The 24,389-nt window shown below is 50.6% G+C and overlaps 1 protein-coding gene across 1 annotated transcript; it reads left to right on the top strand.

Moving 5' to 3' along the window:
* Positions 1-716: 716 nt before the first annotated feature.
* On the top strand, positions 717-10,434 carry LOC117185438 (uncharacterized). Its single transcript, XM_033385674.1, has 2 exons — positions 717-1,064; positions 8,404-10,434. The coding sequence occupies exons 1-2, from the start codon at positions 1,027-1,029 to the stop codon at positions 9,794-9,796; spliced, it is 1,431 nt and encodes a 476-aa protein (XP_033241565.1). The 5' UTR covers positions 717-1,026; the 3' UTR covers positions 9,797-10,434.
* Positions 10,435-24,389: the final 13,955 nt, after the last annotated feature.

Genomic DNA, 24,389 nt, shown 5'->3' with positions numbered 1-24,389 from the left:
TGTAACGCTCCTGTGTTGCACAGTCCCGATTTTACCATTCACTTTGCAATCCATTGTGATGCGAGTCACACAGGAGTGGGTGGTGTTCTGATGCAATCAGATGAAGATGGCAACGAGGTACCCATCGCATTTATGTCGCGCAAATTGAACCCATGCCAACGTAATTATTCCGTAACCGAAAAAGAGTGTTTGGCAGCGTTAATGTGTATCAAGAAATTTAGAGCATATGTAGAAGGACATCAGTTTTCCATCATTACCGATCATGCCTCTTTAAAATGGCTGATGTCACAGACAGACCTAAACTCGAGACTAGCTCGATGGGCACTGAAACTGCAGGGCTTCACCTTTAAGATTTGCCATAGAAAGGGTAGTCAGAACATCGTTCCGGATGCCTTATCACGAGTGCATACCGAAGACTTATCGTATATTGGCATTGATAGTCTAGTAGACCTTCAATCTAAAGCGTTTAAATCAACCGATTATCAGGAACTCATTGCGAAAATTCAAGCTAATCCAGATCGTTTATCTGATGTAAAAGTAATGGATAATCTTCTTTATCGTCGAGCTGAACACGTCACTGGTGAACAAATTAGTGACGAAATGTACTGTGAGGACCCATACTGGGACCCTCACATAGTAACAAGGGTTAATAATAATAATAATAATAATAATAATAATAATAATAATAATAATAATTGTATTAGTCACAATCATATGCTATAGTAGTAAATAAGCTAGTTATGTTTTGCATAGCCGAAATCCCGCCAAACGGCCAGCTCACACGGAACAACCGCAAAGAAGACAGCGAGGAGAGAGAGCCATGCTCAGCCGGCAGCAGAGCGGATCTCTTTCGGAAAAGTCCCGTTGGCCCGAAAACGAGCGCGAGGCGTGGCGAGAACGTCGAGCGACCGTAGCGAGAGAAGGAGTCGATTCTGGGAAGTGAGCGAAGACGGAACGTCGCGGACATCGAAGTGAAGAGATAAAGAAAAGTGTTGAACGGCCGCGCGCCAGAGAGGAGAGAAAAGCATGGAGGAGCTGCGGGAACACAGGCGCCGGATCCGCGGGTGAGCTGGCCGATGGCCAAGGTAGTAGTAGGAGTAGGAGGGAGTGCGAGGGGAACCAATCCAATAAAACTTCGATCATAGAATTAAGAACGCGTTGGCTTCCATTTATTTTCTCTGGTCGGACCACCGACTGCGGTCATCTCTCCACCCCCTCCCCACCCGTTGAGCTGGAGTGAGAAGTGGTACGCGTTTCGACAGAGGCGCCCCCCCCCCTTATCCTTTTCCTTCACCTCCCCGGACCCGCGGCCCACCTCGACCTTGGCAACAGGGGTTTTACCCTGCTGAAGTCGGGGAGTGCAGCGTCTCGGGTGAGTTTCGCGCCGACCGGCCCAACGCCGGCTTCCCCCCCCCCCCCCCCCCCCCCCTAATTTCTCCCGAAGGCCCCGTCGTTGACGGCGGCTCGGCGATCCATGCGCCAACGACCCGCCTTCCCCCCCCCCCAGTCTCAACGTCTCAGCAACTTACAAATAAACTGTAGGTGACCCTGGGCAGACTGAGACTGACCCCAGCCTAGGATCACTACTTTACAGATGGCGCCCGAGCAGGGACTGTTGAGACAATTCAAACGATAGTTTTCTGGGGGGGATTTCACCCTTCGTGGCCTAAAGACCCACAAGTAGATCGCGTAGGTAGTGCCGCATCAAACCGAGGAGAAATTTATAGGGTATCAATAAGAAAATACGATACGAATGTACAGGCCAGCAGCGAGCAAAGCGTGGCTGAAAAGCTGTACAATCCCCGTTAGCCGTCATCAAATGAAGAGGAGAGAACGGGAAAGAGGAAATGAGAGAGGAAAACGACGGAATGAAAGTACAGCCCGCAGCCAAGCAAAGCATAGTGATGCCCTTCCCATGTCCAGCAGAAAGAGAGAAAAAAAAAAAATCCAAGTGAAGCACCAGCGACGAAGCAGCACGCAAAGCAGAACGAAAATTCCGTTATACTCAGACAAAACCATGCGGGATCATAGCGCCCGGTACAGTGGGGAAAGAGCCAAGGGCAGCCAGACCTCTGTTGCATTTCAGTGGGGAGAGAGGGAGTGAAGACCGGAGAACAGTTCTGGGCGTCGGCGGCGGACATGTGCCGAACGACCCACGAGTATAATACATGAAATTATCCCTTCCTCATACTACCCGCACCCCCCGATCTTCGACTATTTACCTAACCATTCGCCCGCGGCTCCCTCGCGTGGTGTTCTCGGCCGATTCCGAGACGTCGACGTCGGCAGAGGCTCGGCCGTTCAGCCAGACCCAATATAAGCCGGGTTGTATACAACGCAAGAGACAGTCATCCTCAGCATTCGGTCAAACATACAACGTGTGAAACAGAGTGATCCCCTGCCTTCGATCAGTACACAACGCGCAAAATACAGTGGTCCTTATCCCGCAGCATACAGTGGTCCCTATCCCGCAGCATACAACGTGCGAAAGACAGCGATCCCCGCGTCTTCTGTCCACCTCGCGCTCCCCCCGAAACTGAACACGAACCAACGGATTCTAACCGGAACAATCCTGCAGAAACCAACGACTAAAGTACCCCTGAACAAGCGCGTGTTAATTGCCAGCCCCCGTGTCCAGGCCCACGACCAAGACGGCCCACCGGTAATTCACCACCGAATAGCCTCGCACGCGTCCTCGCCGTTTAAGGATTCAGAGCCCCGTCTTTCGCCGCGTCCTTAGCTACGTTTTTCGACTCCTCGGGCGACACCCCAGACATTTGATCGTAGACCACGTGCAGCAACAGTGACCCGGACCAACTCAACATGGGAGTCAAGTGGATTTCGGTCAGGCGCAAGAACGAGTTGGAGATGATTACCGCGGAGCTTGGGTTAGACAGCGCTGGAACTGTCGAAGAGTTGAGACGTCGACTCGCGACCTTCGCAAACTCGGCCGATTTACCAAGTACGGCGCGTTCTCGGTTGGAGGAATTGGAGGCCCAGTACGGAGTCGCCGTGACTCCAGAGGTTAAACCACTTTCTCCCCGCCCTTCTACACTCGCGCCTCTTAGCCTACAACCCCATCCCCCGGCTGCGTATGATGTCGTACCCGCCAGTAGCCGAAGTATCGTGGCCTCGGGATCCGCTGTGCCGGCAGAGAGCCTACTCCATGGCATCGACGTCGGTGCCGCGCAGAGAAACCTGCACGGTAGCAAGGACCCACCAACGAAGGGGTCCACCTGGAACGAAGAGCATTTTAACGCTGCGGTCACCGAGAAAATGGTCCGCTGGGGAATCGTGTTTGATGGGTCCGGCGATCCGTTAAGTTTCCTTGAGCACGTGCAAGAGAGGGCAGCCACTTATAAGATAGATCTACGACACTTATCACAAGGAATCCTCGTGTTGTTGACCGGTCGGGCCGAGAGTTGGTTTCGAACGAGCCGCCTTAGTGGAGAACCATGGGAGACCTTTCGCAAAGAGTTTTCAGAGTTTTTTTTGCCTCCCCGGTACTTTCAACGGCTAGAGGACGAGATCCGAACCCATTTTCAACGACCAAAAGAAGCGTTTAAAACGTACCTCGTGGACATTCGACTAATGATGCAGCGCGCGGGATACACCGAGGCTCAGGAATTGGAAAGGATATACGATAACATGCTCCCGGAATACCAGTTGTTTACGAGACGAAAAGATTTTGATTCTCTCTCCGAATTAACGCAACTGGTTGTGAACTTCGAGGTGACGCGTAACAAGGGACCGTCGGAGCTCACGGGCTACGCGAACCAAGCACGAGACACCCATCCGCGGGAAACTTTAGGGCCAACGGCTGGTCAACGAAGACCAAGGAATCACGCGGCTGCGAGGACACAGGATCTCCGGCACGATAGAACCCAGGTGAGGGATTGGTCGACGGACTCGCAGCAGCCGGATGTCAGGAATGGAACCATCCTCCAAGACGCCGACCCCATAATCGACGTGCAGCATGCTTGTAGGAACTGCGGCGGGTCCGGACACTTTTCCAGGGAGTGTAAACAGCCCCAAGTCTTGTACTGCTGGGACTGCGGCCGTCGCGGGCTACGCACCATCGAATGCTGTCGCAGGAATTCGTCGGGAAACGGACAGGCGCTTCACTCGGCAGGGGACCGGGCGAAGACCGCCAATCCCACCCCGAGACAGTAAAGGGAACCCTGCGGCTGGAGAGAGGACGAATTCGCGCGCAAGTAACCATGGAAGGAGAGGACCTACTCGCTACTCTGGACACAGGCGCCACACGGAGCTTCGTTAGCGAACGCAAAGCCCTGGAGCTGGACAACGGACAGAGATAGCGATGGTACGAACGACGATCAGATTGGCGGATGGGTCCCTCCGGGAATTGACTCAGGCGCTGATGGCAGACATACGACTAGGAGATCAACAAGTAAAGATGCCGGTGCTAGTAATGAAAGACGTGCTTGATGACGTCCTCCTCGGGATGGATTTCCTATGCGGAATAGACGCGACCCTGCAGTGTGGAGGAGTCCCCTTGCGCCTGCAATTTAAACACAGCCATGATACCAGGACTCAAGACATAGGATCCACAGCCCACCTGGATCAACCTACGAATCTCAGCCGAGACCGGGCCGCCCAGCATCAAGAACCGACGAGGAACGACGTGCCGAACGAGGAGCGCGTGGCCGATCCCCTGGGATCCATGATGGTGAGGTGGGAAAAACTTGCGAGGGACGACGTACCAAACGAGACGTGCGTGGCCGTTCCTTCAAGGAATTCTAGGAATTCGGGCGAGGTCTCGACCCCGGCAGGATACCAACCCGGATGGACATCGGCGCTCCCCGGCCTCGACCACAGAGCCATGCTGAAAAACCCCTTCCGGGTACACGAGGTACAGCAGCGATCCAAGAAACGAGTGCGATTCGAGCCCGGCATCGGCGACAACGGGCCCCGCCGTAGGCGCACCAGGGAACGGACACAAGGAGCAACAGTGGCCACCGTGAGTATATCCCAATTGCCCGACGTTTTGGCCCCTGGATTCGAGCCCGAAGACGAGGAACCCCTGGAACCCCGGATCACCGAATGGTTGCAACAGGAACTGAAACAATTCGACGGCCTCAGCGGAGTGTCCCCCATTGCAGAACACACCATCGTGATGCGCGACAACAAGCCGATAAAACAACGTTATTATCCAAAAAACCCCGCTATGCAAGCCGTCATTAATAAACAGGTCGACGAACTGCTTAAGGAAGGGCAGATTGAACCTTCGAAGAGTCCACATAGCGCCCCAATCGTCCTCGTGGGCAAGAAAACAGGTGACATCAGGATGTGCATAGACTTCCGACAGTTGAACGCGCGATCGATCCCCGACGCGTATCCCCTCCCCAGGATTCAACACATATTGGAACAGCTGAGAGATGCCAGGTACATATCGACCCTGGACCTGAAGAGCGGCTACTGGCAAATTCCGCTTGCCCCAACCAGCCGCGAGTGCACGGCGTTCACCGTGCCGGGCCGCGGATTGTTTCACTGGAAAGTGATGCCTTTTGGCCTTCACTCCGCCGGCGCGACCTTCCAGCGAGCACTGGATAGCGTGATTGGCCCCGACATGGAACCACACGCATTCGCCTATCTTGATGACATTATCGTCATCGGGCACACCGTGGAGGACCACATGCGGCATCTTGGGACAGTTCTACAGCGGCTGCGCAAGGCTAATCTTCGACTCAACAAGGACAAATGCAGCTTCTTCAAACGCAGACTGAAGTATTTAGGACACGTCATCGGGAACGGCATACACACGGATCCTGAAAAGATCGCCGCAGTGCGCAACCTGAAACCCCCGGCAGGTGTCAAGGAACTTCGCCGATGCATCGGTATGGCCTCCTGGTACCGGCGGTTTGTACCCAACTTTTCCGAAATAGTAGAACCCATGACGGCGTTGTTAAGGAAAGATCGGCAATGGAAATGGTCGGAAGAACAGGAGAAAGCCTTCGAGGAGTTGAAGATCAGGTTAACTGAAGCGCCGGTCCTCGCCTGCCCTGATTTTTCTGAAAAATTCTCATTGCAAACCGACGCTAGCGAACAAGAATTAGGAGCCGTCCTTACACAAAAGATAAGGGACGAGGAACGAGTAATAGCCTACGCGAGTCGACGCTTGTCCAAAGCCGAGGGGAACTACTCCGTTACTGAGAAGGAATGCTTGGCAATAGTGTGGTCAATCCGCAAGCTGCGCTGTTACTTGGAAGGATACCGATTTGACGTGATCACGGACCATCTCGCCCTCAAATGGATCAACTCGATCGACAACCCCACTGGACGGATAGCACGTTGGGCTTTAGAGCTGCAGCAGTATCAATTCGATATTCACTATCGCCGAGGGAAGCAGAACGTGGTAGCAGATGCACTTTCCCGCCAACCATTGGAGTTACTACATCAAGCTCTGGAGGAGGAGTCACAGTGCAAGTGGATCAGGAAAATGTTGGCGAGAATCAGGCAGCAGCCGGGCAAATATGAAGACTACCGAAGCGAGAGTGGACAACTGTATCGGCGCCTGCACACCGTGCCCGAAGAAGAAGACTCCACCCCATGGAAACTCTGCGTCGCTGCAGAACATAGACGACGCGTACTAAAAGAATGCCATGACCACCCGACGGCCGGACATCTAGGAATCCGAAAAACAAGCACACGAGTCGCCCAAAAGTACTACTGGCCAGGCCTGTTCCGAGAAGTCGCCAGATACGTTCGCCAATGCGTAGTGTGCCAAAAATACAAGGTGAGCCAGTTCAAACCGGCGGGGAAAATGTTCACCAGACAAGTTGACGAACCCTTCAGCGTGTTATGCGCCGACTTTGTTGGGCCGTTGCCCCGCTCCAAACATGGAAACACCGTCCTCCTGGTTTTCTTCGACGCATTTAGTAAGTGGGTCGAACTGGTGCCTCTACGCAAGGCAACTACGCCACACCTGGAAAGATCATTCCGAGAAAGAATCCTAAGCCGCTTTGGTACCCCTCGTACCTTCGTTTGCGACAATGGGGCACGGTTTACCAGCCGATCGTTCAAAGGATTCTGCAAAAGGCTAGGGATGGAACTTCAGCATACTGCCCCGTACACTCCCCAACAAAATCCAACAGAACGCGCGAACAGAACAATTAAAACGATGGTGGCGCAATACATCGACGGAAAACAGAACACTTGGGACGAGCTCTTGCCAGAAATCACGCTCGCGATCAACTCAAGCGTGTCCGATTCGACGCGATTCAGCCCCGCGTTTTTGATCCAAGGTCGCGAGCCAAGACTGCCAGGCGCCTTGTACGACGAGGTTACGCCAGGAACGGGAACTAGCATCGCCGACCCGGAGACCAGGGCACGACAGATGAGAGAGGTGTTCGAAATCGCAAAAACAAACTGCGACAAAGCATCAGAGGAGCAAAAACGACATTACAACCTCCGCCGTAGGGAATGGAAACCGGCTATTGGATCCCAAGTGATGTTACGTCGCCACACTCTGTCCAAAGCAGCCGAAGGCTTCGCCTCCAAGTTGGCCACGAAATTCGAGGGACCATACCGGGTGACCAAGTTTCTCTCTCCGAATCTCGTCCGATTACAGGTTCTAAACGGACGTAAGCAGCGATCAGCCAGTTTGAACGACCTGAAGGCGTTCTACCCGACCATCGACGAAGATGACGAAAAGACCGACCAGATCAGGACGGACAGTGAAGACGACCCTGACCGAACCAATATACAACAATCTTGATTACAACGCAGATCTACTCAAACCGCCACGACGATGCTGACACCCCGGATACACAGAGACGAAACCAATCAGGAACCCGGATATCTTGCGAGGAACGACGCAACGAACGAGGCGTGCGTGGCTGCTCCTCCTGGACACATCCGCTTCGGGAACCCGGATATCTTGCGAGGAACGACGCACCGAACGAGGCGTGCGTGGCTGCTTCTCCTGGACCCATCCGCTTCAGGAACCCGGATATCCTGCGAGGAACGACGCACCGAACGAGGCGTACGTGGCCGCTTCTCCTGGACACATCCGCTTCCGGGACCGGGACATCCTTCGAGGAACGACGCACCGAACGAGGCGTGCGTGGCTGCTTCTCCTGGACCCATCCGCTTCAGGAACCCGGATATCCTGCGAGGAACGACGCACCGAACGAGGCGTGCGTGGCCGCTTCTCCTGGACACATCCGCTTCCGGGACCCGGACATCCTTCGAAGAACGACGCACCAAACGAAGCGGGCGTGGCTGTTCCTTCAAGGGCAAACCGCAACCGTGATTGTACCGAAGGGACCAACCAAGGCCGACATTTTGGAGATTCTCATTAAGTCTATAACCGCTCCGCCGCACTCATAGAGTATCAAAGTATTTCTTGCCTGTAGTCAACCAGTCCATTCCTATTCACAGCTCATCGAATGCGAGAGACCCCCGCCGACGGAGAACTACGACAAAAGCCAGGCCGGAGCCCCCAGTCGACTGGGAGATCATCGAGGAACTGATTCTTCGCCCCACTCCGCGAGAATTCCAAGTCCACCCAGAGGTCCTCAGCTGGGAAAATTTATGCGGCGACGTCGTAAGCTGGCCCCGCATCGACCAGATCATCGAGGGGCACGATTCAGACCCCGATCACGTCAATATTACAGGAGACGTGGCCCAGACGTACAGGGACCCAAGCCCTGGCAACGCCGCCAGAGCCACGTTCACCCATGCTCAGGGCCCCAGCCAGGTCAACCCCGACCAGGTCGCCGAAGAGCACGCGCAGGGCCCTGGACACGCCACCGTAGGAGAAGCAGCCGACTACACCGCTCCGGGTCCGAGCCCCGACGAGGGGGCAGAGGCCATCACTATCCCTGACGGGCTGCCAGGTGCCACCGCACGCGGATACCGCCAGCAATTCGAGCCGACGGAGTTCGAAAAAGAGGTGCTCCGCTGGGAAGAGCCACCGCTTCCGGCACTCTTCGGGGCCCTTGATACGCTCAACCTTCTCGAACGGATAGACGGGTTGGACATCGCCCCCGAAGATGCAGGACTACCGGCCGTCAGCAACTTTGACGCCATTCTGGGTCCCGTGGACATCGCCCCCGAAAATGCAGGACTACCGGCCGTCAGCAACTTTGACGCCATCCTGGGTCCCGAAGACATCGCCCCCGAAGATGCAGGACTACCGGCCGTCAGCAACTTTGACGCCATCCTGGGTCCCGAAGACATCGCCCCCGAAGATGCAGGACTACCGGCCGTCAGCAACTTTGACGCCATCCTGCGTCCCGAAGACATCGCCCCCGAAGATGCAGGACTACCGGCCGTCAGCAACTTTGACGCCATCCTGCGTCCCGAAGACATCGCCCCCGAAGATGCAGGACTACCGGCCGTCAGCAACTTTGACGCCATCCTGCGTCCCGAAGACATCGCCCCCGAAGATGCAGGACTACCGGCCGTCAGCAACTTTGACGCCATCCTGCGTCCCGAAGACATCGCCACCGAAGACGCAGAGCTACCGGCCGTCCGCGATCTGGACGCCATCCTACATATCGACGGCGGCCGTCCGGAGATACCAGAAACGTCGACCCCCAACCCAGCCGTTCGTTGGGTGACTGGGGAGGCGGATTGGAGAGTACGTACGCCCGACGGCCGGCTGCCAGACACCCTGAAAGCCCGGCTCCTGGCACAACTCGTCAACCCGCGGCGTAAAGATGTCCGATTCTTGGCAGAGGCGGACAACACCTTCTTCCAGGTCCACATCAGCAAGACGAGCAAAGTGACTATTCGCTCACGGGCCCCCCGAAGTAAGGAGAGGGTGTGAGGACCCATACTGGGACCCTCACATAGTAACAAGGGTTAATAATAATAATAATAATAATAATAATAATAATAATAATAATAATAATAATAATAATAATAATAATAATAATTGTATTAGTCACAATCATATGCTATAGTAGTAAATAAGCTAGTTATGTTTTGCATAGCCGAAATCCCGCCAAACGGCCAGCTCACACGGAACAACCGCAAAGAAGACAGCGAGGAGAGAGAGCCATGCTCAGCCGGCAGCAGAGCGGATCTCTTTCGGAAAAGTCCCGTTGGCCCGAAAACGAGCGCGAGGCGTGGCGAGAACGTCGAGCGACCGTAGCGAGAGAAGGAGTCGATTCTGGGAAGTGAGCGAAGACGGAACGTCGCGGACATCGAAGTGAAGAGATAAAGAAAAGTGTTGAACGGCCGCGCGCCAGAGAGGAGAGAAAAGCATGGAGGAGCTGCGGGAACACAGGCGCCGGATCCGCGGGTGAGCTGGCCGATGGCCAATGTAGTAGTAGGAGTAGGAGGGAGTGCGAGGGGAACCAATCCAATAAAACTTCGATCATAGAATTAAGAACGCGTTGGCTTCCATTTATTTTCTCTGGTCGGACCACCGACTGCGGTCATCTCTCCACCCCCTCCCCACCCGTTTTCCTGACTGTTCTCGGTCACTACGCTCCCGCTCTGACTCTGGCAACAGGGTTTTACCCTGCTGGAGTGAGAAGTGGTACGCGTTTCGACAGAGGCGCCCCCCCCCCCTTATCCTTTTCTTTCACCTCCCCGGACCCGCGGCCCACCTCGACCTTGGCAACAGGGGTTTTACCCTGCTGAAGTCGGGGAGTGCAGCGTCTCGGGTGAGTTTCGCGCCGACCGGCCCAACGCCCGCTTTCCCCCCCCCCCCCCCCCCTAATTTCTCCCGAAGGCCCCGTCGTTGACGGCGGCTCGGCGATCCATGCGCCAACGACCCGCCTTCCCCCCCCCCCAGTCTCAACGTCTCAGCAACTTACAAATAAACTGTAGGTGACCCTGGGCAGACTGAGACTGACCCCAGCCTAGAATCACTACTTTACAGTACTGGAAACTGTGGGTTCCCAGAGATCTGGTGACAGAAGTGCTTAAATAAGGCCACGAACATCCCTTAGCTTCTCACAGTGGGATCAATAAGACGCTAGAACGAGCTCGACGCTTCTATTATTGGCCAAATTTAGTTGGCGATGTAAAAGCGTTTATAAACAACTGCGAAGTGTGCAAATGTTGTAAGCACCCCAATCATCCTCTACGTCCGCCAATGGGCAAGCCAGGGGAGACCTTTCGTCTATTTCAAAAACTTTACGTCGATTTTCTAGGTCCGTACCCCCGAAGTCGATCCGGGAATTTTTGTAGTACTCGATCATTTTTCTAAATTTGCTTTCCTAAAAGTGGTAAAGAAATTTACTGCGGCACCTACGTATCGGAAAGCCCGCATTAAGCATTAAGGAACAGCTACTACGAGCTGGACATCTTATCTCTGCTAACAAAATACATCTCTCCGCTGGCGGAAAACTTATCTGCGGTGGCGGAAAATTTATCCCCGCTGATGAATAACGTTTCTCCGCTGGCAGAAAACTTATCACTTATGCCGGACAACTTATCTCTGTTCACAAAATACATCTCTCCGCTGCACTATGGTCCAGAATTCGTTTTTTTTGGCATAAAGTCGAAATTTTTATGTGAATGGATTACGTTTTTTCTTGCAAATTCTCAAAGTAAATTCTTCATACGTATTAAAAATGAAAAAAAAAAATTATTTAGCTTCCCTGAAGATTTTGGCGAGCTTGTGAAAGTGAACAATCGATCAGCTGATTGTGGGAAAAAAAAATAGGCGCCAAATTACTTGTTTACATTTTTACGTGGCGATCGAGTAAATTTGCTCAAATAGATTCGGCTAAAAATGGAAAATGAAGATAAAGGTATGTAGTATCTAATTTATTTAGTTATTTTATGTGTAGTCCCAAGATTTAAGTGTTGTGCAATGTCCAATTTATGTGTATTTTTGTAGAAAATTTAACTGCGTCCCCTGTTTTTCGTAGAATATAACAAATGAACTGAGTTCTGCTGAGAAAAACTAACTATGTGAGTTTGTACCTACAAATGCTGTAATTGACTGGAAAGTAACAACTTTGGCCCGTTTTGGCCCCTTTTCTTTAAATTTGTTAATATTCAGGAAAGTTCGAGTTTTTGCATAGCGATCTCATCGATATTGGGCGCAACAACAATCGACAAAAAAAATCTGTCTCACATTGGATTTACAGTAAAATCAATAACAACCATTTGGAAAATGAAAAAAAAGAGAAATAGATAAAAAAATCAGTAATTTTGAATCCTTCATTAAAAGAAACCTTCTGAAGTGCAACAAAATGATGGAACGGTTTATGACCACCCATGCTAAATGGATGGCTTCTAAAATAACAATTATTGTTGATGAAAATTGTAAGACACCAAAGAAAATGGGACGTCCAACATTACATTATACAAATGCAGGGACAAGATTAAAAAGGAAACTGGCGTCTGATCTTGCAAATGATAATAATAATAACACGAATCTTCTTATGCATGCTGCGGCAGTTTCTGCTAAGAAAGAACGCAAGACCGACGTGGCTTTTGTCGTAACAAAAACAATTAGAACACCTGAATACCCGACTGAATCGAAAAAGCATCTTCAATTGCAAAAGCCCATTCCACTTTCACCAGATGAAGCTTTAGCTTACCTCCTGGAAAATTCACTCAACAAACAGCAGTATACAAACACTAGGCTTTTAAATAAAAGGCATAACTGCGACATTTATCCTAGCTATAATAAAGTAATGGAAAATTAGTGTGTAATAAATTTCCATAGTTTATATATAAATATAGATAATTTGAAATAAGATATTATATATAATGATTTAACAACAAAATGTAATAAATTTGAAGTATGTAATTTAAACAGACATCTTATCTCCGCTGTCTCCGCTATCTCCGCATCTTATCTCTTCTGACAAAATACGTCTCCCTGCTGGCGGAAAACTTATTTCCGGTGGCGGGAAATCTATATCCGCTGACAGACATCTTATCTCCGCTGGAAGATATTTTATCTCCGCTGACGAACAACGTTCCGCCGCTGGCAGAACACTTATCTCCAGAGGGGAAAATTTATTCTCCCTGCCGGACAGCTTATCTCTTCTGACGAAATACGTCTCTCCGCTGCGGGAAAACTTATCTCCGGTTGCGGGAAATCTATATTCGCTTGCGGAAAACTTGTCTCCGCTGACAGACATTTACTTCCGGCGGTGAGGAATTTATATCCCTTGCCGGACAACTTATCTCCGCTGACGAACTACGTTTCTCCGCCGGCAGAAACTTATCTCCGCTGGCAGAAAATTTACCTCCGGCGGCGGGATATTTATATCCCCTGCCGGACAACTTATCTCTGCTGACGAAATACATCTCTCCGCTGGCGGACAACTTATCTCCGCTGGCAGACAATTTATCTCCGCTGACGAACTGCAGAAGTCTTATCTCCGGCGACGGGAAATTGATATCCCCTGACGGACAATTTATCCCCGCTGACGAACTACGCTTCTGCGCTGGCAGAAAATTTATCTCTGCTGGCAAAAAATTTACCTCTGCTGGCAGAAAATTTACCTCCGGCGGCGAGGAATTTATATCCCCTGCCGAACATCTAACCTTTGCTGGCTTTATATCCGCTGGCGCAAAACTTTTCTTCGGTGACAGACGTCTTATCTCCGCCGCCGGACAACTTATCTCTGCTGACAAAATACGTTTCTCCGCTGGCGGAAAACTTATTTCCGGTGGCGGGAAATATATATACCCTGCCGGACAACTTATCTCTGGTGACGAAATACGTCTCTCTGCTGGCGGAAAACTTATTTCCGGTGCCGGGAAATCTATATCCGCTGGCGGACAACTTATCTCCGCTGGCAGACAATTTATCTCCGCTGACAAAATACGTCTCTCCGCTGTCGGAAAACTTATCTCCGGTGGCGAGAAATTTATATTCCCTGACGGACAATTTATCCCCGCTGACGAACTACGTTTCTCCGCTGGCAGAAACTTATCTCCGCTGGCAGAACATTTACTTCCTGCGGCGAGGAATTTATATCCCCTGCAGGACAACTTATCTCTGCTGACAAAATACGTCTCTTCGCTGGCAGAAAACTTATCTCCGGCGGCTGGAAATTTATATCCCCTGCCGGACAACTTATCTCTGCTGACGAAATACGTCTCTCCGCTGGCGGAAAACTTATTTCCGGTGGCGGGAAATTTATATCCCCTGCCTGACATCTTATCTCTGCTGACGAACTACGTTTCTCCTCCGGCAGAAAACTTATTTCCGGTGGTGAGAATTATATATCCCCTGCCGGACAACTTATCTCTGCTAACGAAATACGTCTCTCCGCTGGCGGAAAACTTATCTCCTTTGTCGGGAAATTTATATCCCCTGGCGGAAAACTTTTCTCCAGAGGGGGAGATTTATATCCCCTGCCGGACAACTTATCTCCGCTACCAACTACGTTTCTCCGCCGGCAGAAAACTTGTCTCCGCTGGCAGAAAATTTACTTCCGGTGGCGGGAAATTTATATCCCCTGCCGGACATCTTATCTCTGCTAACGAAATACGTCTCTCTGCTGGCGGAAAACTTATTTCCGGTGGCGGGAAATCTATATCCCCTGCCAGACAACTTATCTGTGCTGACGAAATACGTCTCTCCGCTGGCGGAAAACTTATTTCCGGTGTCGGGAAATCTATATCCGCTGGCGGAAAACTTATCTCCGCTGGCAGACAATTTATCTCCGCTGACAAACTGCGAACCTCCGCTGGCAGAAATCTTATCTCCGGCGACGGGAAACTTATATTCCCTGACGGACAATTTATCCCCGCTGACGAACTACGTTTCTCCGCTGGCAGAAAAATTATCTCTGCTGACAGAAAATTGACCTCCGGCGGCAAGGAATTTATATCCCCTGCCGAACATCTAATCTCTGCTGGCTTTATATCCGCTGGCGGAAAACTTTTCACCGCTGGCAGACTTCATTTCTCCGCTGCCAGACAACTTATTTCTGCTGACGAAATACTTCTCTCCGCCGGCGGAAAACTCATTTCCGGTGGCGGGAAATCTATATCCCCTTCCGGACAACTGATCTCCGCTGTCGAAATACTTTTCTCCGCCGGCAGAAACTTATCTCCGCTGGCAGAACATTTACTTCCGGCGGCGAGGAATTTATATCCCCTGCAGGACAACTTATCTCTGCTGACAAAATACGTCTCTCCGCTGGCAGAAAACTTATCTCCGGCGGCGGGAAATTTATATCCCCTGCCGGAAAACTTATCTCTGCTGACGAAGTACGTCTCTCCGCTGGCAGAAAACTTATCTCCGGCGGCGAGAATTTTCCGCTGCCGGACATCTTATCTCTGCTGAAAAAATACATCTCTTCGCTGGCGGAAAATTTATCTGCGGTGCCGGGAAATCTATATCCGCTGGCGGACAAGTTATCTCCGCTGGCAGACAATTTATCCCCGCTAACGAATTACGTTTCTCCGCCGCCAGAAAACTAATCTCCGCCGGCAGAACATTTACCTCCTTCGGCGGGAAATTTATATCCCCTGCCGGACAACTTATCTCTCCTGACAAAATACGTCTCTCCGCTTGCAGAAAACTTATCTCCGGCGGCGAGAAGTGTATATCCCCGGCCTGACAACTTGTCTCTGCTAACGAAATACGTCTCTCCGCTGGCGGGAAACTTATTTCCGGTGCCGGGAAATCTATATCCGCTGCCGGACATCTTATCTCTGCTGACGAAATACGTCTCTCCGCTGGCGGAAAACTTATTTCCGGTGCCGGGAAATCTATACCCCCTGCCGGACAACTTATCTCTGCTGACGAAATACGTCTCTCCGCTGGCAGAAAACATATTTCCGGTGCCGGGAAATCTATACCCCCTGCCGGACATCTTATCTCTGCTAACAAAATTCGTCTCTCCGCTGGCGGAAAACTTATTTCCGGTGCCGGGAAATCTATACCCCCTGCCGGAAAACTTATCTCTGCTGACGAAGTACGTCTCTCCGCTGGCAGAAAACTTATCTCCGGCGGCGAGAATTATCCGCTGCCGGACATCTTATCTTATTAAAATTCGTCTATCCGCTGTCGAAAAACTTATTTCCGGTGCCGGGAAATCTATACCCCCTGCCAGAAAACTTATCTCTGCTGACGAAGTACGTCTCTCCGCTGGCAGAAAACTTATCTCCGGCGGCGAGAATTTTCCGCTGCCGGACATCTTATCTCTGCTAACAAAATTCGTCTCTCCGCTGGCGAAAAACTTATCTCCGGTTGCGGGAAATTTATATCCGCTGGCGGAAAACTTTAATCCACGGGGGGAAATTTATATCCCCTGCCGGACATCTTATCTCTGCTGACAAAATACATCTCTTCGCTGGCGGCAAACTTATCTGCGGTGCCGGGAAATCTATATCCGCTGGCGGACAAGTTATCTCCGCTGGCAGACAATTTATCTCCGCTGACGAACTACGATTCTCCGCCGGCAGAAAACTTATCTCCGCTGGCAGAACATTTACTTACTTTACTTATGGCGGCGAGGAATTTATATCACCTGCCGGACATCTTATCTCTGCTTACAAAATACATCTCTTCGCTGGCGGAAAACTTATCTGCGGTGGCGGAAATTTATATCCGCTGGCGGAAAACTTTTCTCCGATAACAGACATCTTATCTTCGCTGCCGGACAACTTATCTCTGCTGACGAACTACGTTTCTCCGCCGGCAGAACATTTACCTCCGTCGGCGGGAAATTGTATATCCCCTGCCGGACAACTTATCTCTCCTGACAAAATACGTCTCTCCGCTTGCAGAAACCTTAACTCCGGCGGCGAGAAGTGTATATCCCCGGCCTGACAACTTATCTCTGCTAACGAAATACGTCTCTCCGCTGGCGGAAAACTTATTTCCGGTGCCGGGAAATCTATATCCCCTGCCTGACAACTTATCTCTGCTGGCAGAACATTTACCTCCGGCGGCGGGAATTTTATATCCCCTGCCGGACATCTTATCTCGGCTGACAAAATACATCTCTCCGCTTGCAGAAAACTTATCTCCGGCGGCGAGAAATTTATATCCCCGGCCTGACAACTTATCTCTGCAAACGAAATACGTCTATCCGCTGGCGGAAAACTTATTTCCGGTGGCGGGAAATATATATCCCCTGCCGGACAACTTATCTCTGCTGACGAAATACGTCACTAAGCTGGCAGACAACTTATCTCCGGCTGCGGGAAATCTATATCCCCTGCCAGACAACTTATCTCTGCTGACGAAATACGTCTCTCCGCTGGCGGAAAACTTATTTCCGGTGCCGGGAAATCTATATCCGCTGGCGGACAACCTATCTCCGCTGGAAGACAATTTATCTCCGCTGACGAACTACGATTCTCCGCTGGCAGAAATCTTATCTCCGGCGGCGGGAATTTTTTATATCCCCTGACGGACAATTTATCCTCGCTGACGAATTATGTTTCTCCGCCGGCAGAAAACTTATCTCCGCTGGCAGAACATTTATTTACTTTACTTATGGCGGCGAGGAATTTATATCACCTGCCGGACATCTTATCTCTGCTGACAAAATACATCTCTCCTCTTGCAGAAAACTTATCTCCGGCGGCGAGAAATTTATATCCCCGGCCTGACAACTTATCTCTGCAAACGAAATACGTATTTTCGCTGGCAGAAAACTTATCTCCGGCGGCGAGAATTATCCGCTGCCGGACATCTTATCTCTGCTAACAAAATTCGTCTCTCCGCTGGCGAAAAACTTATCTCCGGTTGCGGGAAATTTATATCCGCTGGCGGAAAACTTTAATCCACGGGGGGAAATTTATAACCCCTGCCGGACAGCTTATCTCCGCAGACGAACTACGTATCTCCGCCGGCAGAAAACTTATCTCCGCTGGCAGAACATTTACCTCCGGCGGCGGGAAATTTATATCCCCTGCCGGACATCTTATCTCGGCTGACAAAATACATCTCTCCTCTTGCAGAAAACGTATCTCCGGCGGCGAGAAATGTATATATCCGGCCTGACAACTTATCTCTGCAAACGAAATACGTATTTTCGCTGGCAGAAAACTTATCTCCGGCGGCGGGAAATATATATCCCCTGCCGGACAACTTATCTCTGCTGACGAAATACGTCACTACGCTGGCATAAAACTTATCTCCGGCGGCGGGAAATCTATATCCCCTGCCAGACAACTTATCTCTGCTAACGAAATACGTCTCTCCGCTGGGGGAAAACTTATTTCCGGTGGCGGGAAATATATATCCGCTGGCGGACAATTTATCTCCGCTGGAAGACAATTTATCTCCGCTGACGAACTACGATTCTCAGCTGGCAGAAATCTTATTTCCGGCGGCGGGAATTTTTTATATCCCCTGACGGACAATTTATTCCCGCTGACAAATTACGTTTCTCCGCCGGCAGAAAACTTATCTCCGCTGGCAGAACATTTACTTACTTTACTTATGGCGGCGAGGAATTTATATCACCTGCCGGACATCTTATCTCTGCTGACAAAATACATCTCTTCGCTGGCGGAAAACTTATCTGCGGTGGCGGAAATTTATATCCGCTGGCGGAAAACTTTTCTCCGATAACAGACATCTTATCTTCGCTGCCGGACAACTTATCTCTGCTGACGAACTACGTTTCTCCGCCGGCAGAACATTTACCTCCGTCGGCGGGAAATTTATATCCCCTGCCGGACAACTTATCTCTGCTGACAAAATACGTCTCTCCGCTTGCAGAACACTTATCTCCGGCGGCGAGAAGTTTATATCCCCGGCCTGACAACTTCTCTGCTAACGAAATACGTCTCTCCGCTGGCGGAAAACTTATCTCCGGCGGCGGGAAATCTATATTCCCTGCCAGACAACTTATCTCTGCTGACGAAATACGTCTCTCCGCTGGCGGAAAACTCATTTCCAGTGCCCGAAATTTCTATATCCCCTGCCAGACAACATATCTCTGCTAACGAAATACGTCTCTCCGCTGGCGGAAATCTTATTTCCGGTGCCGGGAAATCTATATCCGCTGCCGGACATCTTGTCTCTGCTGACGAAATTCGTCTCTACGCTGGCAGAAAACTTATCTCCGGCGGCGGGAAAATTAATCTTATTTCCAGTGCCGGGGAATCTATATCCCCTGCCGGACAACTTATCTCTGCTGACAAAATACGTCTCTCCGATTGCAGAAAACTTATCTCCGGCGGCGAGAAGTGTATATCCCCGGCCTGACAACTTATCTCTGCTAACGAAATACGTCTCTCCGCTAGCGGAAAACTCATCTACGGTGGCGGGAAATCTATATACCCTGCCAGACAAATTATCTCTGCTGACGAAATACGTCTCTCCGCTGGCGGAAAATTTATTTCCGGTGCCGGGAAATCTATATCCCCTGCCGGACAACTTATCTCTGCTGACAAAATACGTCTTTCCGCTGGCGGAAAACTTATCTCCGGTGGCGGGAAATTCATATCCGCTTGCGGAAAACTTTTCTCCAGAGGGGGAAATTTATAACCCCTGCCGGACAGCTTATCTCCGCAGACGAACTACGTATATCCGCCAACAGAAAACTTATCTCCGCTGGCAGAACATTTACCTCCGGCGGCGGGAAATTTATATCCCCGGCCTGACAACTTATCTCTGCAAACGAAATACGTCTATCCGCTGGCGGAAAACTTATTTCCGGTGGCGAGAAATAAATATCCCCTGCCGGACAACTTATCTCTGCTGACTAAATACGTCTCTACGCTGGCAGAAAACTTATCTCCGGCGGCGGGAATTTTTTATTTCCCCTGACGGACAATTTATCCCCGCTGACGAATTACGTTTCTCCGCCGGCAGAAAACTTATCTCCGCTGGCAGAACATTTACTTACTTTACTTAGGGCGGCGAGGAATTTATATCACCTGCCGGACATCTTCTCTCTGCTGACAAAATACATCTCTTCGCTGGCGGAAAACTTATCTGCGGTGGCGGAAATTTATATCCGCTGGCGGAAAACTTTTCTCCGATAACAGACATCTTATCTTCGCTGCCGGACAACTTATCTCTGCTGACAAAATACGTCTATCCGCTGGCGGAAAACTTATCTCCGGTGGCGGAAATTTATATCCGCTTGCGGAAAACTTTTCTCCAGACGGGGAAATTTATAACCCCAGCCGGACAGCTTATCTCCGCAGACGAACTACGTATCTCCACCGGCAGAAAACTTATCTCCGCTGTCAGAACATTTTCCTCCGGCGGCGGGAAATGTATATCCCCTGCCGGACATCTTATCTCGGCTGACAAAATACATCTCCCCGCTTGCAGAAAACTTATCTCCGGCGGCGAGAAATTTATATCCCCGGCCTGACAACTTATCTCTGCAAACGAAATACGTCTATCCGCTGGCGGAAAACTTATTTCCGGTGGCGGGAAATATATATCCCCTGCCGGACAACTTATCTCTGCTGACGAAATACGTCTCTACGCTGGCAGAAAACTTATCTCCGGCGGCGGGAAATCTATATCCCCTGCCAGACAACTTATCTCTGCTTACGAAATACGTCTCTTCGTTGGAGGAAAACTTATTTCCGGTGCTGGGAAATCTATATCCGCTGGCGGACAACTTATCTCCGCTGGCAGACAATTTATCTCCGCTGACGAACTACGATTCTCCGCTGGCAGAAATCTTATCTCCGGCGGCGGGATTTTTTTATATCCCCTGACAGACAATTATCCACGCTGACGAATTACGTTTCTCCGCCGGCAGAAAACTTATCTCCGCTGGCAGAACATTTACTTACTTTACTTAGGGCGGCGAGGAATTTATATCACCTGCCGGACATCTTCTCTCTGCTGACAAAATACATCTCTTCGCTGGCGGAAAACTTATCTGCGGTGGCGGAAATTTATATCCGCTGGCGGAAAACTTTTCTCCGATAACAGACATCTTATCTTCGCTGCCGGACAACTTATCTCTGCTGACGACCTACGTTTCTCCGCCGGCAGAACATTTACCTCCGTCGGCGGGAAATTTATATCCACTGCCGGACAACTTATCTCTGCTGAAAAAATACGTCTCTCCGCTTGCAGAAAACTTATCTCCGGCGGCGAGAAGTTTATATCCCCGGCCTGACAACTTATCTCTGCTAACGAAATACGTCTCTCCGCTGGCGGAAAACTTATCTCCGGCGGCGGGAAATTTATATTCCCTGCCAGACAACTTATCTCTGCTGACGAAATACGTCTCTCCGCTGGCGGAAAACTTATTTCCGGTGCCGGAATATCTATATTCCTGCCAGACAACTTATCTCTGCTAACGAAATACGTCTCTCCGCTGGCGGAAATCTTATTTCCCGTGCCGGGAAATCGATATCCGCTGCCGGACATCTTATCTCTGCTGACGAAATACGTCTCTACGCTGGCAGAAAACTTAGCTCCGGTGGCGGGAAATTTATATCCGCTGCCGGAAAACTTTTCACCAGGGGGGAAATTTATTCCTCCTGCCGGACAACTTATCTCCGCAGACGACCTACGTTTCTCCGCCGGCAGAAAACTTATCTCCGCTGGCAAAACATTTACTTCCGGCGACGGGAAATTTATATCCCCTGCCGGACAACTTATCTCTGCTGACAAAATACGTCTCTCCGCTCGCGGAAAACTTATCTCCGGTGGCGGGAAATGTATATCCGCTGCTGGAAAACTTTTCACCAGAGGGGGAAATTTATACCCCCTGCCGGTCAACTTATCTCCGCAGACGACCTACGTTTCTCCGCCGGCAGAAAACTTATCTCCGCTGGCAAAACATTTACTTCCGGCGACGGGAAAATTATATCCCCTGCCGGACATCTTATCTCGACTGACAAAATACATCCCTCCGCTGGCGGAAAACTTATCTGCGTTAGCGGGAAATTTATATCCGCTGACGGAAAACTTTTCTCCGCTGACAGACATCTTATCTTATCTCATCTTTTCTGACAAAATACGTCTTTCCGCGGGCAGAAAACTTATCTCCGGCGGCGGGAAATTTATATCCGCTGCCGGAAAACTTTTCTCCCCCCCTCTGGAAAACTTATCTCCGCTGGCAGATTATTTACTTCCGGCGGCGAGGAATGTATATCCGCTGCTGGAAAACTTTTCACCAGAGGGGGAAATTTATACCCCCTGCCGGACAACTTATCTCCGCAGACGACCTACGTTTCTCCGCCGGCAGAAAACTTATCTCCGCTGGCAGAACATTTACCTCCGGCGGCGGGAAATCTATATCCGCTGCCGGACATCTTATCTCTGCTAACGAAATACGTCTCTCCGCTGGCGGAAAACTTATTTCTCGTGGCGGGAAATATATATCCGCTGGCGGACAACTTATCTCCGCTGGCAGACAATTTATCCCCGCTGACGAATTACGTTTCTCCGCCGCCAGAAAACTAATCTCCGCTGGCAGCACATTGACCTCCGGCGGCGGGAAATCTATATCTCCTGCCGGACATCTTATCTCTGCTAACGAAATACATCTCTCCGCTGGCGGAAAACTTATTTCCGGTGGCGGGAAATCTATATCCCCTGCCGGACAACTTATCTCTGCTAACGAAATAAGTCTCTCCGCTGGCAGTAAACTTATCTCCGGTGGCGGGAAATATATATCCACAGCCGGGCAACTTATCTCCGCAGACGAACTACGTTCCTCCGTCGGCAGAAAACTTATATCTGCTGGCAGAACATTTACCTCCGGCGGCGGGAAATCTATATCCGCTGCCGGACATCTTATATCTGCTAACGAAATAGTCTGTCCGCTGGTTGAAAAATTATTTCTCGTGGCGGGAAATATATATCCGCTGGCGGACAACTTATCTCCGTTGGCAGACAATTTATCCCCGCTAACGAATTACGTTTCTCCGCTGCCAGAAAAATAATCTCCGCCGGCAGAAAATTTACCTCCGTCGGCGGGAAATTTATATCCCCTGCCGGACAACTTATCTCTCCTGACAAAATACGTCTCTCCGCTTGAAGAAAACTTATCTCCGGCGGCGAGAAGTGTATATCCCCGGCCTGACAACTTATCTCTGCTAACGAAATACGTCTCTCCGCTGGCGGAAAACTTATTTACGGTGCCGGGAAATCTATATCCGCTGGCGGACATCTTATCTCTGCTGACGAAATACGTATCTCCGCTGGCGGAAAACTTATCTCCGGTGGCGGGAAATTCATATCCGCTTGCGGAAAACTTTTCTCCAGAGGGGGAAATTTACAACCCCTGCCGGATAGCTTATCTCCGCAGACGAACTACGTATCTCCGCCGGCAGAAAACTTATCTCCGCTGGCAGAACATTTACCTCCGGCGGCGGGAAATTTATATCTTCTGCCGGACATCTTATCTCGGCTGACAAAATACGTCTCTCCGCTTGCAGAAAACTTATCTCCGGCGGCGACAAATTTATATCCCCGGCCTGACAACTTATCTCTGCAAACGGAGTACGTCTATCCGCTGGCGGTAAACTTATTTCCGGTGGCGGGAAATATATATCCCCTGCCAGACAACTTATCTCTGCTGTCGAAATACGTCTCTCCGCTGGCGGAAAACTTATTTCCGGTGCCCGGAAATCTTTATCCGCTGCCGGACATCTTATCTCTGCTAACAAAATTCGTCTCTCCGCTGGCGAAAAACTTATCTCCGGTTGCGGGAAATTTATATCCGCTGGCGGAAAACTTTTCTCCACGGGGGGGAATTTATATCCTCTGCCGGACATCTTATCTCTGCTGACAAAATACATCTCTTCGCTGGCGGAAAACTTATCTGCAATGGCGGGAAAATCATATCCGCTTCCGGAAAACTCTCTCCAGAGGGCGAAATTTATATCCCCTGCCGGACAGCTTATCTCCGCAGGCGAACTAAGTTTCTCCGACGGCAGAAAACTTATCTCCGCTGGCAGAACATTTACCTCCGGCGGCGGGAAATTTATATCCCCGGCGGCGACAAATTTATATCCCCGGCCTGACAACTTATCTCTGCAAACGGAGTACGTCTATCCGCTGGCAGAAAACTTATCTCCGGCTGCGGGATATCTATATCCCCTGCCAGACAACTTATCTCTGCTGACAAAATACATCTCTTCGCTGGCGGAAAACTTATCTGCGGTGGCGGAAATTTATATCCGCTGGCGGAAAACTTTTCCCCGATAACAGACATCTTATCTTCGCTGCCGGACAACTTATCTCTGCTGACAAAATACGTCTATCCGCTGGCGGAAAACTTATCTCCGGTGGCGGGAAATTCATATCCGCTTGCGGAAAACTTTTCTCCAGAGGGGGAAATTTATAACCCCTGCCGGACAGCTTATCTCCGCAGACGAACTACGTATCTCCGCCGGCAGAAAACTTATTTCCGTTGGCGGGAAATATATATCCCTTGCCGGACAACTTATCTCTGCTGACGAAATACGTCACTACGCTGGCAGACAACTTATCTCCGGCTGCGGGTAATCTATATCCCCTGCCAGACAACTTATCTCTG

This window comes from Drosophila pseudoobscura, unplaced genomic scaffold, assembly GCF_009870125.1.
Source record: "Drosophila pseudoobscura strain MV-25-SWS-2005 unplaced genomic scaffold, UCI_Dpse_MV25 Unplacedtig00000077, whole genome shotgun sequence".
Taxonomy (NCBI): domain Eukaryota; kingdom Metazoa; phylum Arthropoda; class Insecta; order Diptera; family Drosophilidae; genus Drosophila; species Drosophila pseudoobscura.
This window is presented reverse-complemented; position numbering and strand designations above follow the sequence as displayed.